This window comes from Odontesthes bonariensis, chromosome 21 (genome assembly GCF_027942865.1).
Source record: "Odontesthes bonariensis isolate fOdoBon6 chromosome 21, fOdoBon6.hap1, whole genome shotgun sequence".
NCBI lineage: Eukaryota > Metazoa > Chordata > Actinopteri > Atheriniformes > Atherinopsidae > Odontesthes > Odontesthes bonariensis.
Window position 1 is genome coordinate 16,458,513 of NC_134526.1, and position 15,498 is coordinate 16,474,010.

Consider the following 15,498-nt stretch of genomic DNA (forward strand, 5'->3'; position numbering starts at 1 on the left):
CTTTGTCTTGGATTCAACCAAGTTGTCAAGAAAATATTGCAGGTAAGAAAAAGTCCCTCTGAAATGTCACTAGAGTGGTACAAAATTGTGGTATTCAAGTAAAGTGCATGTACCCCCAAACGGTGTATTTATGTTGAGGATTCTGCTTATTTTCCTTCACTGAAAGTGGTAGGGAAACGTCAGAGCTTGTAAATGACTATGGATAAATAAAGACCTATTCACGCGTGTAGGTATGGCAGTAAATGCGCCAGTTGGAAGATGAGGAAGAGGAGAACGAAGACGAAGAAGAAGAAGAAGCAGCAGCAGCAGCAGCAGCAGCAGTAGTAGTAGTAGACGAAGAAGAAGAACGAGACGCGTCTCCTCGGAAACGGATGTGTCGTAGAGTGAGGACGCTAAAGTTTGAACTAAATTTAGCGGCGAAGACCGTGCTTCAGGTAGTTCCCTTTTTCATTTTAAATTTTGCATTTCCACCTACATTGTAACCCGTTTTGACACGCTATCGACCTGTTCCTGAAAGTCGAGGAGAAACGATAGAAATAAGTCGCGAGCAATGGCGGCACCGCTTCGCTTTAGCCCAGCTAACGTTATGTGCTGCTAGTTTGTTGATGCACCGAGCTGGGCACTTAAGACATTTGCATCTGGCTAGTTTGCCAACACTGCTTTATAACTGAAAATTCGATGTCATGGTAACACGATAGTACCCTGTGTCAAAAACACAGATCTTCGCTTGCCTTGTAAGTGAGTGAAAATAATTACTGTGGAAGTGGTTATTGTTGACCGAAAACAAAGTTGTGAGCCTAAATTGCGCCCTATTATTTCGTTTGCTGTTTCTATTATTCCTCTAGGGTCACTATGAACCAACGTGGGGGCTCCTGGGAGGGCCTAGACACTGAATTCGACCATTTTTTACTGGATATGAAACCATATGTGCTTAAACACCCCAACAAGACAGGTGAGATTTTATTAGATAAGTATTTAGGCTACTATAGTATGCAACACAAATGAGTGCAGTATCACTTAAATGGGAAGTTATTCAAAACTTTACCATGTCTGCATGATTGCTTTTTTTCTAAATGACAAAGTAGGGTATTTCTAATATGTATACAGTATTGATCAGGCCGGAAAGGTAAATATATCTCTGATCAGTGAGGGTTAGAAAAGGTGATCTCTGAAAGGTAGCCCTTGATCCATTTGATTTCCACTTAGCCCTATCAACATTGTTGTAAAATGATAAAGGAGGTGAAATACAGTGATTTGGTGATAAAACTTTGTATCATTTGATATTTATTGGACATTGGACAGTGGTGTACTCCTCTTGCATTCGGTTCAATATATTTTAGCATAAGTAATGTAGCTAACTGAAATGTGGGCTTTGTTTCAATAATTGGATCTAATCTGGCTTATTCTCTCTCATCAAATGTCAGAACGCCAGCGTTGTGCGGTCTGGATAAAGAAGCTTTGTGACCCGGTCTCATGTGGGTCAGGTCTTTTAGGTCGCAAGAACCGCAACATTTATGCCCGTTTGCTCCTCCATATGCTCAAAAGAGGTGTCCTAGAGGGGCCTTTCACCAGCAAACCGGAGCCTGGAAGCCTCAAGGCACTTCCTGCCTACATGGTAAGAGTGGTGTCATCAATAATTCATTAACATTACTTCTTTTCTCATTGGTTTTAAACCATGTTTTTTTCCCTTCATTTGCGTTATACTAACAAAAAGGGTTTTTATACTTAATTTTAGCCCAAAAAAACCCAGATGACTTGTGACCAAATGTTCTCCTGAATTCTTCTTAAATTTCTACTTCCAGTCGATCTACTTTGATGAACCACTGAGTGGTCGGTCTGTGGAGCAAAGCAACAGGGGTCTGCCTGACTGGGTGACGGGAGAGCTGAGTGGCTTTACTGATGACAGTCTTGCTGTGGATCTACTTAAGGACAGACCCAGTTCTACACCTGTTGCAGCACATCACAGGTACTTTACAACTGTAACTACAGGTGCTCAAACTCTTGTTTATAACTTACAATCCCCGTGTCAATGCAAAGATAGCTTTGGAACAAGCTATGCAAAAAAAAAAAGCATTGCTTTATTACTATAAACTGATTCTAAAGTGGGAATGAAAGGAAAAGTGCTAAAGATAAATCAATTGTCCGATTAAGGCTTAATCCCACAGTAAGACAATAATAAGACAAAAATCAGACTGAAGACTTCAAATGATTAAAGACCAGCACAGTCTCAGACCTAAGCTCATTTAGGATCACTGAGGAAAAAGGTTGAAAGCAAAGCAACAAAAGTTGACTTCTGTTGCTGTAGAAAAAGGGATTTCATAAAAATTCACAGATTTCAGTTTACTGGCCGGCTCTGATTTTCTTTTTAAGTGCAATAATAAGGCACATGCAAAACCAGTTTGATAATTGTTTTTTCATTCTTGTTTAACAATTAACTGTTAAAAAAAAAAATTCAAACGTGGGCTGAGTGTGAGTGGTTGTTTGTCTCTGTGTGGCCCTGTGATGGACTGGCGACCTCTCTCGCTCGATGACCGCTGCGATAGGCTCCAGCCCCACTGTGACCCCACTGATGGATTAAGCGGGTATAGAAAATGGATGGGATGGATTTGGAAACGTTTTCTCCTAAACTTGACAGTGCTACAGTTCCTTCTCAAAGATCTCCAATTCCCTGAATATAGCTATTTGTCCTCCTCTATGCACCAAATTATAGGTCTCCTTTTTAGCTTAAAATATAAAGGTGCATTGAAAACATGACAAGCATTTTTTAACCTAAGAAAAACCTGAACCTTGAAATGTAGTTCTGTATTTGTACTTTTGGAGATGAAGCTGCTATATCAGATGATAAGGGCAGGAGACTTAAACATAGTACTTTTAGGGTCAGTGCAGTCACTGCAGCAATAATTGCGTGCCAAGTATCTGAGACTGCTGCCTGAATGGTGCATTTACTTTTTTTTTTCACTGCTTTGTATCATTTGAGGTTGTTCACTAGACTAGAATTGCTCAAAGGTCCAGAGTGTGGGAAACGGTGATGTCGCGGGGCATACATTGGAAAATAAGCTGGATCTCAAAGCGTTGGGACAGAGAGAAGATCGTCACAGTTGCATCTCTGCTCTCTGATTGTGATGTGGTTCTGTTGGACTTTTCAAGCCATGGCCTTTTTTTCATGACCTGTATTTCAGTGGGATGCACAGATCTATTGTTGAAGCGTGTGGAGCTGTGCTGAAGACTAATGCTCACATGAACACGTTCCTGTCAAACACTCCTTGTTTTCTCTGTAAACTCAAACTAAAACAAGATTTTTTTTAACAGTCAAATCTTGCTCATCTATTTAGCTAAAAATAAAACTTAATAGCATTTATAGTATGAAATACCTTTCACCAAATAGAAGCTTAAGATATATATATTGTAACTTTAATAGTTTAAAGTTGCTTCCCAAAAATGTCAATAAAATATTCTGTTATTCCTAGTAATGTGTCACGTTTTATAGAAAAAGGTCATTGGGGTTGTGTAAAATTTGATAAAACTGTTTTACTGCAGAAATTGAGAGTTAAAAAGATAACTCGTCCCCTTCTCCAGCTGGTGATTTCAGCTGTCTGATGAGGAGACGGACACAGAAGATCCTGCTTCTCCTGGATAAGGTGTCTGTAAAGTGAGGCTTGAAACGCTCGCTGTTTTTTCTCACTGATTGTTCATCGCATTTGCTCAGCAGTGCTATCTTAAAAGGTGAAAATATTGCCGAGTTCTTGCATCAGTCAGCAGGAGCTGTCCATTCTGACTTTTCAAAGGGAAACACTTCAAAACGGCATTAGAGGATGAGGAACCTTTCTACCCATTTTCCTGCTCCTCTTCTCTTTACTCTCCCCTATTTGTTGGTGTAAGCCCCACAGAGCAAACCGGAGAATAAAGTTTGGCAGTGTGTTGTCCATTCTTTAAATAGTTTGCCTTCTACAGTGTTTCTCTTTGGCTATCAGTGAGATGACTAAAAAACACTAATACATGTTTTTGGTTCAGAGTTGAGGTGCTCAGTTAAAATGATTTGTGCTGTTATTGATGCGCACCACCATGTGTGTGGCATGTGAAGTCAACGTGCCTCGCTAAATATTCAGTCATCCTCACATAGTCATTTCTTCTGTCTGCAGGCGGTCACGGAGCCCAACAATGCAATGGCTCAGGCTTTTTCATAACATTTACGAATGAGGCAAATCAGAGCCCAGTGGCTTCATATTCTCATTAGCATAATAAAAAGACAGCTCTGTAGAAGGGGATAGCTTAATATACACCAGGGCAATGCATAAAAGAGAGTACATGCCCACCGCTGCCATATTTAATCCAGCGTTGTCTGTTGGGGCTGTGGAATTATGCTATTACGCCCAGGCGCTGCGCTACTTTGTGTCGTCAACCTCACAGCAAGATGTTTTTGGACAATGCGCGTTCCTCCATTGGGCCACACTGTCCAAAGGCATCCAGGTTATATCCTGATGAATATGTCCATCCATCCATCCATCCATCCATCCATTTCTGCTGCGATGAGCTTCAACCCTCTGACTGTCTAAAGAGCAAGTGGGGTGTAGCTCTTGGTGGATGAGTTCACTTGCATCGTCTCTTTTCATATCGTAGTTGCAATAATGTCAGTGATACTGACATCTTTGTACATTAACTTTAGAGAAATGACGACATTAATCAAATTCAAAACGCTACAATCCAATCTCCCATATGCTGTATTCCATATGCCTCAATCCAAATGCATTCATCCTTTCAGTAATAAGTGCTCCAGTTTTTACACTGAGACTGTCCCAAGCGAGCCGAGATAAATAACCTATCCAGTGAGTCATGGGTCCACCCCAAGGCCCCCTCCACATAGAACATGTCTAAAACGCCTCCCCAGAAGGCATCCTGACCAGATGCCTGAAGCATCTAAATTGGTTTATTTTAATGAAGGAGAGAAGCCACACTACTCTGAGCCATGCAGGATGACCGAGCCCCTCCATATGCCTAAGACTGAGCCCAGCCACCCGTTAGAGGAAGCTCACAGATGCTGTGATTTACAAGTTCTGTTGAAACAGTGCGGCTACCTTCAATAAGAGACAGCCCTTCCTCCTTCCTGCCACTCGGGCTTTGTATGGAGCGTTTTGTGGAGAGCAGTTTGCTGAGTACCATAGTGTCTGATTGGGATAAGACCATAAAAGAAGCTCAGATCACAGACTTAACATCCTGATGGAGAAAATTAGCTGGGCCAGAAGTCCTTTTAAGTGTCTCTTTCTTATTTAGATAAGAGTAAATGGAAGAAACTCGCCTGACTCCGTCCCTGTGATGTGGCAATGTTTGATCTCTCACCAGTGGTCAGGTGCTGAGCAGGGCTCCTTTCAGCTGTATTCAAGTTTTAACCTGACAGATTGTTTTTAGATATGAATTTTGTTTAACTCAGAATGGTTTGTTCTGTAACACATGTATGGGTTGTTTAACATACATATATGACTTCCTTAGTGAGACACGCCCCGATCAAAATCCAGAAAGATTTATTTATGCATTTTTATTTATTTATTTTTGTTGTCGTATTCTTCCCAAGCTGGCCACAAGATGGAGCTACTGCTTTGCCTATGTCACCAGTTCAGGCAGAGGAATGCTGCAGCACAGACGGAGAGCTTTGGTGATTACTTTATATGTCCGTGCCATTCTTATTTTGCATCCTGTGTTTCCAAGAAGACAGAACATTTTAAAGGCATAACAGCGTGTTTGGGTTGGTTTTGACAGCACCGTATAAACTGGGCCTCATCTTTTTGCAGGTGATGTTACCACCACTCTATTGTAGTCTCTATGTTATGCTTTTCTGGCAGAGTTTAATTTCTTGCTTTCATCTAGTCTCTCCCTAACTTCTGTTGTCCATCTGTGTGCTCTCCATACACATATGAAAGCTCTTAACCCCCCCTCACCCTCTTCTCCTTTTTTTTTTTTTTTCTCTCAGGGTAAGTGTGACAATAACATTGTCTTTTGCAGTTGCAGGAGTTGGTTGTTTATGTCGGTGCAAGTGCCTCACATGTCTTTTCAAAGGCCAGAATCTTTCAACTGATCTTCCCTTCAGGTGGCGTTGGCTTATGGCGAAGGGTGTGCAGAGGCACAGGGGTGTTTGTGTCCCAAGGTCAAACTTTTTTCCTCGGGGCACCCGAGGCCGAGACCCGGGCCCGCCGGCTCTGCACCTGGAGGTCAGGCTGGGGTATGGATGTCAGGCTGCTTTAATCAGCCAGGCTGCAGCTTCTGAGGCTTTACATGGTGGTGTTCTCATTTTTGTGTGTACACGTGTGTGTATTGCTCTGGCCTGACTTGCCACTGCTTTGATCTGCGGGCCTCAGACTCCAGACACATCTGATTCAATTATCCTCATCCACCTGTTGACTTAGAGGCCCAAAATTGCAAAACTTGGCCCCCTGTCCAAGTTTCATAGCTGTGTTTGTGTGTGTGTGTGTGTGTGTGTGTGTGTGTCTGTCTGTGTGTGCCCACATGCATAGAGAAAGTGAGATTATCTGAGCGCACAAAAGCTGAAATTTCTGAAACAATAATACTCGTGGCTCACCTGACAGCATGGGCTCACACATTCGTGATTTATCATCTTTGAGGAAATTTCAGATAATCTTGCACAACTCTTCGCTCATAAAGTAGTTACGCCTGAGCAACAGGATCTTACACACAAAGAGTGGAGGATGAGAGAGAAAATGGAAACTGGACAATCCTATTTAAAAAACAAAAAGTCATCATTTTCTAAAATGAAAAAAGGCACATTGTAAATGTATATTGTCACTGTTTTAGGTTACACAGACAAAGATAATGTTCTGTTGGTGATACAGTTGCTAAATATAAGATATATTGAGCTGGGCTTCGTTTAATGAGTCGCTTTTACAAGATGCATCATAACAAGATAATTAGGCCACGCCATGCAGTGCCGATGGAGGGCCTTTATCAAAGTATTCTACTAATCAAATTGATGTATTAACATCTCTGTCCATGTAGCTAAATATACTAGTCTTTAAACAGAACTGACTGCCAGTGTTGCTAGCACTACATGTAGCTCCACATGTAGCTCCACGTAAAACATGGCAGTAATTGAGTCATCTGTGGATCCTTTAAAAAAAAAAAAAAAAAAAAAGTTTTAATGAGGGAATAAACTATTTAGATTGTTGTATCATTAACTCCCAATAGTTTTGAGTTTAAGAAAAAATATCAATCATTATTAGTCGCTATTACATGTAGCTCTTGCTCTGTATTCTACAGTCTTTGCTCACAGTGATATCCCCATGAGCTAACGCTGTCTGTGACAAATAAGGCTCAGCATTCTCACTAGCAGTGATACCATGAAATTACATGGGAGGGAAAGAATGCCCATGGGCTCTGATCGAAAGCATGAAACACTGCCCTCTAGAATGTAATGTAATATCTTAATAAGATGACAGTGATTTATTATTTTTTTCCCTTCACTGTGGTCCCTCATCTGCTTGTCTGCTTGCCTTCTCCAACATCTTCATTCAATTAGCATGAGTGGGCTAATAGTGCCTCGTGTGCCTGCGCTTAATGAGATTGTTAGCTCAGTTATGCCCTTAAGAGAGAGAGAGAGTGTGTGTGTGTGTGTGTGTGTGTGTGTGGTGCGGGAGGGGGCTGTAAAAGAGAGAATCATACATGTGTTCGTCTACATGTGAGCCCTTTCCCTTTAAAGCCTCTTGTTTATGCCATGACGTACAGGATGAGAGCCAGTCGTTGAGGGGTATGATTATAAAAGGATGCTACAAGTCATAGAACGGTGCCCCATTTGTTGTGCATGGAAACGGAGTGAAGTATGGCAGAGACATTTATCGTTCATATGGGATGGATTGCAGACCACAAACCAGGCAACCAGTGCCAGATGTTAATCTGCGTAAATGTCAAGGCAGTCTGCCGATGCAAGCACATTCATATACAAAGAGAGAGACACGAGCAGACCACAGAGATATGCACTCGCATTCTGTCGGTTAGATTCTACCCTTTGTTTCTCTCATTTCTCTCCTCCAGGAGAAGGCTGTACGAGGAGAAGAACCTTTCCCGACCGATGTCCTTCAGTCCCCTGAAACAGGCACCCAGACAGGATGCCAGAATGGTTTGTTCATCGCAGTACATCCAGCCACACCTCTGAACTTCCTTGGCATTTTTGTAAAGATTCAGCAATTGCCTTTTTACTTTGATATATTTGTGCAACGTAGCTGAAAATTATTATTGAAATATTTACCCTAAACCCACTGGTGCCACTGTGAATAGTAGACGATGCGTTCTTCTTTAATGTGGCCCACTTTTGGGAATTCCCAAACTTGTTTCCTTCTGAAGTTGGACGAAATGACCTTTTCTTGAAAGTTGTTGGCTCACATCAGGCTGTAGAGGGTCGAAAACTTCTTTGAAAAGGATACAACGCTGTGTCAAAGTATTGATGTAATTGGTTTTGACCATTTCTTTTTAAGGCATGGACATCTAGATCTTAAATTGTTTATTGCTTCGGCTGTAACGATGCTATTTATAAGTTTGAAAAAAACCTGCTGATTTACAGGAATGAAGTGTACATATGACCACAATCATGCATAAACACTGACGATGTAGTTAGGAAAACCTGGATAAAAGTACTGTTGACTATCCTTGTTAGAATTGGGTGGCTGATGCGTTTAATTATTTCATTGCTCTTTAGTTTTCTGTAGCTGTTGGGTTTAGTTAAAGTAACAAAACTGCTTGGCTAGTTTTTGGGGAAAAACGTCACGGGATTACTTCCAATCTCCCAGTATTTGGCGCTCGGTACCCCCTGAATGTGTGGCACGTGGAATCGTGAATCATTATTACAAGTCAACCCTCAGTGGCCACTTTATTGTTCAAGTACAGTCCTGTTGTAACATCTGATCTTACAGAGCGTAGCCGTAGTGTTTTTTGGTTGTGGTTTCTGATGTTTTCTCCTCTTGCTCACTATAAACACAGAAAGAGCAAAAATAATACCCACAACAATATGTCAATAGTATAGAGAGTACGTCTGCTTAAGGCTTCGACAATAAAACAAATGATTTAGGGAAAAGAGTTCATAAAGTGTCTTTAAAAAAAAAAAAAAAGAAAGAAAAAAAAAAGGCACTTCATGAGCTTTGTTTGAATCAAATTATGCAAGAGGGCTCCTGTGTCACACTGTGCAGGTGTGTTATACTGCACCTTTTTTTTTTTTTTTTTTTTTTTTTTTTTTTTAAAGTATGTTCTTTTCCAAGCCAATGAACAAGTGATTATTGCCAGTGCCAACATCTGCTGCCAGAACCACTTCAGGCTGTAATACTTTAGTTTAAAACAGTGCTTTGACTTTGTGGTGCAGCACAAAGACTGTGACAGGCATTTGAACAGCCAGTGAACTGCATAGCCAGCATTCCTTGATACTGAAATGAAACATTTACTCTTGTTTGTTTGAGGGTGAGGCTTTGAGACCATAATGCCATTCTAATCAGAAGGGGCTTTTATTCCAAAGCTATTCCATATAGTAGTTTCTCTGTCCACCCAAAGTCCACACTCCATCAGATCCTAATCACATTCAACAACATCTACTCTTTCCCTATCACTCTTTCGACTTTATTAGATATTTCCTCTATTTTAACCTTACCGCTCAACATTGACTTGAGTAAATTGATCTTTTATCAACAAAACCCCTGGAAGCATTCAAATTATACTCCATAAAACAAATCCGGGGCCCAGCTGTAACAAAGGGCTGGAGAAAACACGAATGACAGGCAGTCGAGCTGCACATGCCCCTCTTGTGGAATTTACTGCGTGACGGAAATTATGTGGAACTGCCAAACATCTGGAATGCTGTATGTTAGGAGGAGGACAACGAGGGAGCAAAGGGTTGCAGAGGTGGAGATAACAAGGGAGGAAAGGGCTGTTTGTATGGGAGTAAAACACAAGAGGGTGTACCGTATATCTGTAAGCTCTGAAGAAACCTTTTGTTGTTGCCAAGAGAGGAATTATTACACGTCAGCAGGCAGTGATAACCTCCGCCAATGCCTTGCTGTTTGCTTCCTCTGGCCAAACTGCCAATCAAAGTGCTGTGAGAAATGACTTAAATCCCATCCTCTTAATTTAAATCACCCATCTCAGCTTTACCCCCATTTTTCTGTCTCAGGTGGATGGAGTGTTAAAGGCAGACATGTCTCCAGATGACAGTGACCTTGAGGCTCGTCTCAACAGCTGGAACCTAGGGGTGAGTCCAGGGGCATGCCGTGAGCTTCATGGTTACACACGGCTGTCAACGTGCAACAGCTCACCGCAGCGACGGAGATTCTGACGGAGACCGCTCGCAAATGAATCCACGGCAGTGTGAGCACAGCCGTGTTGTTTACCAAACGTGAAATGATTCGTTTCCAGATGTCTCATTCCATCTCTGTCCGTGTAAATACTTCATCGCAGATTTGTGAGTGTAGCATATAAACTGTGCCCTTCCTGATTTAACAGGCACAGTCCTTAGTGGACAGATGCCAACCCAAAACATCCGAAAGCCAGGCCAAAATGTCCCTTTGTTTCATAAGACACACAAGGATTTTTTTCCTGTCTAATTTAACTTGCTTCGGAGTTGCTCTTTGTTCAGGTTTTGTGTGTTGTGCAAATTTGAGTTTTCTTCTAATTTGTATTGTGCTAAATGCTATTAACTCATCTCTACAGGAAAGCCATATTTCTTAAGCTTTAAGCTGTTTCCAGTAACCACAGACGTGACAGACAGCAGTGGTTTATGTGGTCTCTCCAAGAAAGTGTGGAATGTGATGCACATGTTGCCTGACCACAAATACACATGTGTCATCTCATGAATCTTTCTCATTTATTCATTATAACACTTAACCTAAAGACCTGTTTCGATTATGCAAGAAAGCTGATTTTGCTCCTATTAGAAAAGGTCAAACACATTTTGTAAGTAGTATCGGTGGATTCTGTTATCACCTATTACATGCTACATACTACATACTGCATACTATATACTACATACTACATGCTACATGTTGGTGAGTAGCCTGCAAAATCCTCACTGAGGGGAGGGGTTGCAAAGTTAGTCTTTCTGCTTTCATACTTCTAAACGAGTGGTTAAAACCCTTTTCAACCTTTGTCCTCTTAAAAGTCTTGCTTTTGGCAGTTTGCTGCTCTTGTATGACGTGAGGGTTGTGTAAACTAAGGAGTTGAAGATGTGTGCACCTGCCTTATCTCCCCTGTCTGGAGTACTCCGGGCCAGGCTTGATAAACAACCTGCCCTCATGTCTTTTATTTCCTATCTCTTCACCTGCATCACCCTGGGTATGTCTTTCTCTTTGTTGCCTGCTTGTTGCCTCTGACTTTCTCCAGCATTGCCGACAAGTTGATATTTTTGCTGAACCCCCTCAGCTCTACTTTTCATACTCTTTCTCAGCTTCTTTCTGTTCGGTGCTATCTTTCTTCTCTGTCTGTCCATGCTTCTTTGACTCTCTGCTCTCGCTCTCTCTTCTAGCACTAGGGTAATCTGAGGAATCTATCAGAAGACGTGAAGCCGCGCACTGCACTGCTCTGCTTTCCTCTGTGTTGAAACGCTGATAAGACGCATTGCTTGGCAACGCTCCCCCAAGCCTGCATCTTTCAAATCAACAGATGTTCCTTCACACACACACACACACACACACAAACCCTCCTCTAGTTCTACAGATGCAATGCTTCAAAGAGCTCCTACGAAATTTCGGCAAAGCCAAGCGTCACTCTATCAGGAGCATCTTTTGCTTTTGCTTAGATGTCATGCAGCAGTCTATATTAGTTTGTCATTCTTTTCACCTGGGGGAGTGAAAGTCTTTGCGGTTAGTCAGTAACCCTACTGGACCCTGATTGTTTGAGAGTTATTGCAAGAGTCATAAAACCTGATTCACCTGGACAACCATCTGTTTCGATTTTTAGTAAGTTTGTGGTTTGGCACAACTACTTGAATCCCTAATGGGAGTTGAGTAATATAATAGAGCAGCATTACACTGTCCTGCCTGCTCTCCATTGTCTGTGGGAGTGCTGACAGATTGCTCAATGCTGGTCCAAAATTAGGAAACCGTCATTGTGTGCGCTTGGCTGCAGAGGCTGCCCTTATGATTATTCCTTTTATGCCTTCGTCCATCCATCTCCGTCAGGTTCCAATGACACAGGACAGGGTGCCAACTGTGAGGCCGGACAAACATGCGCTTAAAGGAGCTTGTGTGTGGGGACACAGAAAAGATTGCACGCACAGGCACACGTATGCACCAAGCCCAAGTTTAGTATTGCACTGTGCCAGTATTACACCACAGCATTTAGTCTACATGTCTTCCCTCCCTGTGGGCCATGCTCAATCAAATCTGATGACTGGCTGTCTGTGGATATAAAAAGAAAATGTCCTTCCTGTTGTAAGCCTGAACACCAGTTTAGAGGAATATTGATTGATCATCACTTGGTGAAAATTGTTTTTGTTTTTTTTCGGGGTTTTTTTTTAGCCATTGTCAGATTTTAAACAGCAATCCATCACACAGGATGTCACGCATCCTAACTCTGATTAGCTCCCCTCATGCACGTTCGGTAATCTTTTCATGTCTTCATGTGCATGTGTTACAGTAATGGTTATTGTAAAAGTGGAATAGTTCCTGTTATTTTGGCCATACAGCATGTCAGCTAACTGGAGTTGGACCTACTTTAGTCTGCATTATTCCACCTGTCACTAGCTCACCCTGAATTAACAGATTGTGGCTCTATTCTTGCACTGTAGCCATTTCGTTCCGAGGAATGATGTTCTCTCAGGTTGCATTTTCTAACCTCTCACTCATTCTGGATTAGCTTGCTGTGGGTGGTGCCATCTCATAACATTAAATCCCTTTTCATAACGCTGAATTGAATCTTCTTCATCCCAGCTCTTCCTCCTTGTTCCCCTGCCTCGAGCCCATGTTGAACACATTGGGTGTGAAAGTGTTTGCTGGCCGTCATTTGTGTCTTTTCCAGATTCAGTTCAGCTACTTTTAAATGCTGCTAGTCCTCAATGCCTGCAGACAGCACGAGTGCACCAGAGCGACGCACTTTATGATAGTTTCAGTTCATAAGAAAGTAACGGAGTCATAAGCAAACGTCGGACAGTGCAAGCCAAACAGCAACTTGTCAACAGACAAGGTGTTTTTTTTTTCAGTTAGTTAGCTGTATTGATGTAATGCTGCTAAGTCACATGGACTGTGAACCGTTTGCTTTCAGGTGGTTATGCCGCTCACTCTTTTCAGTCTCTTGCATTTCATATTGCAATCAAAGAGCATGCTGTGTCAGTGCTTGGCAAAGACGTATACACATTTGTCTCCATGCGATGGTAAACAGACTGGATAGTTTACAGATTAGCGGTCCTTCGTGTTGACAAAAGGGACAGCGAAGAGGGGCTGAGAGCGGAAACAGAGCTGGCCACACACACAAAAGCCTTGAAGTAGCGTGACGCGTTCTGTCTCTCTAAACAGACTAGAGTTGACGGAAGAGACTCCAGCCACAAAACCGGCCTTTGATGTGCTTTCCACATTGTTTACGGCAAACTCGGGGCAAAGGATAGATTCTGGTGGTGGTAAGGCTTTGTTAGGAGAGAAAGCGGAAAACAAGAGGTCTGAAGTTTTTTTTTCTGTTTACTCTTTCAGATTGAAAACCCCAAGTATTTGAGAGAGAAGCCCATTCCCTTGTCACCAGTAGGTTATCATGGGGTCTTTTGTGGTTATTTGTTGTGATAGAGATAAAAGTCTAGTCTTTAAGCTCCTCAATCATCTCGTCACCTAATTTTTCTCTCCTTTATCTCCATAGATTTCCAGGTCGAGCTATGAGAGGAATAGCACATTTGCCAATGATCATGGCCCACAAAGCAAGGAGGTATGCACCTGAATGAGAGCTATAGACACTGAACTGCAGCTAAAGGCTTCTTTGTTTGATATATCTGATTTCCTTAATAACTCTTTTATCTTTTTCCATGTCCTCAAGCAATACTAGATGGTATTTAAGAAACAGGCCTTCATCTGCATTCCAGCGAGCCTTAAATCCTTGCCTCTCATTATTCAGTGCACTCAGCCATTGAATAGAAACAAATGTGGAACACATACAGAAGTCAAAGCTTTTGGGATTGCTATATGGCATTAGACGCCCCCACAACCATTTGCATAGATCTATTCACATGGTTAGTTTTGTTGAAATAGCCAAGGCCTTGGGGAAGACAAAAATAATGCCAACATCCAGTGATGACAGTTTTTTTTTCCATATATGGATTAAAGCCAAAAATCCTATTCTGAAAGCATGCTTTGAAGTACCCCCGGGCCCCTCTCCAAGTCTCCCAAACCACCTCATTCCTTCCATCATTCACCTTAAACGGGACACATGGGACATTGTGAGCAACAATTGTCTTGTTTGGTTACATCCCATAAAATGGTGCTGTTTGTGACTCCTAAAAGATTTAAACTTTGCACACATCTACTCTGTCAGGTGAAGCATCTGTAGACTGATGTAACATAGCAACTCCGATATGAAATCGTTAAAGCTACATCTTATACCCTTTGATCACACCGCTGACTAGCTCCATATAGCCGACTGTCATAGGAATATACGCTTGATTTAATGCACGCACCAACCGAGTCATCGGTTTGTAAAATATAAGTAGTTTTAGAATTAATAGTTTTTTATTTTATGAAGATTCTAATTATTAGGTTTAGGTAGCTTGCCAAAGGGTATATATTAAACTCCATAGGTAAGTGTCTTTGGAGGGCAACTCTTGCCAATTTTTTGGTGTAATCAATGTGTGATGCTGGTATGAGTAGCGCATTTAAAATTTAGTTTGCATGTACTTGGCCTCGAATACAAGCGTACAGTTTTAGATGGAAAGCTTAAGGAAACTGAACTGGCCTGTCATTTCCACTGATGCCACATGCAAGCAATATGGTAAGCAGTTCAGGAAAGCCACAGAGAAACACTCGGACAGACACATTGGAAACGAGCAAATGGGGCAGAACTGGAGGTTTTTTTTGCCTGTAGTCGTCAGATTTGTGATGTGGCCACTGAAGCTTGTATTTCACTTTTGACTTGTTTACCTCATAGAGAGATTACTTTGATAAAGTGGAAATGGCACCAGAAACTGAACTGGCCTGTGGCAAGTGTGTGAGAAGCAAAGGGTGTGCACGAACTTAAACGGAGGTCACTGAACGTTCTGGTGATATATAGTGGTCTCATCTTCTATTCCATCCTTGTGATTAGAAATCATTGCCAACAACTGTGGACTGCAGTGTTAGTTTGCCTACGTTAGCCTCAGCAAATACTGAATGGGACTGTACGATATGCACTTTGCTTTTTCTCACCTCTTTCCCCCTCTGGATGAATTATCATAACATTGGTAATTCCTTGACTTGTTTGTCTATTACTATGTAGTTTAATAACTACATAGCTAACAATATTCTCAGTAGCCCAAGCTGTTCGTATCTTCGGAGCGCTGTTTATTGAAAA

General features: G+C 41.8%; 1 protein-coding gene across 3 annotated transcripts in view; it reads left to right on the plus strand.

Moving 5' to 3' along the window:
• The first annotated feature begins 346 nt into the window (after positions 1-346).
• cep112 (centrosomal protein 112) overlaps positions 347-15,498 on the plus strand; it is a 106,905-nt gene continuing 91,753 nt past the window's right edge. For all 3 annotated transcript variants that reach the window (XR_012767908.1, XM_075453384.1, XM_075453385.1), the window contains exons 1-8: positions 347-434; positions 846-952; positions 1,425-1,615; positions 1,803-1,966; positions 8,035-8,119; positions 10,154-10,231; positions 13,659-13,706; positions 13,819-13,884. Coding sequence is in view for 2 of the 3 variants with exons in the window: in XM_075453384.1 (XP_075309499.1) it covers positions 853-952; positions 1,425-1,615; positions 1,803-1,966; positions 8,035-8,119; positions 10,154-10,231; positions 13,659-13,706; positions 13,819-13,884 (732 nt within the window). In the remaining variant the exon portion in view is untranslated. The remainder of the gene's footprint in view (positions 435-845; positions 953-1,424; positions 1,616-1,802; positions 1,967-8,034; positions 8,120-10,153; positions 10,232-13,658; positions 13,707-13,818; positions 13,885-15,498) is intronic.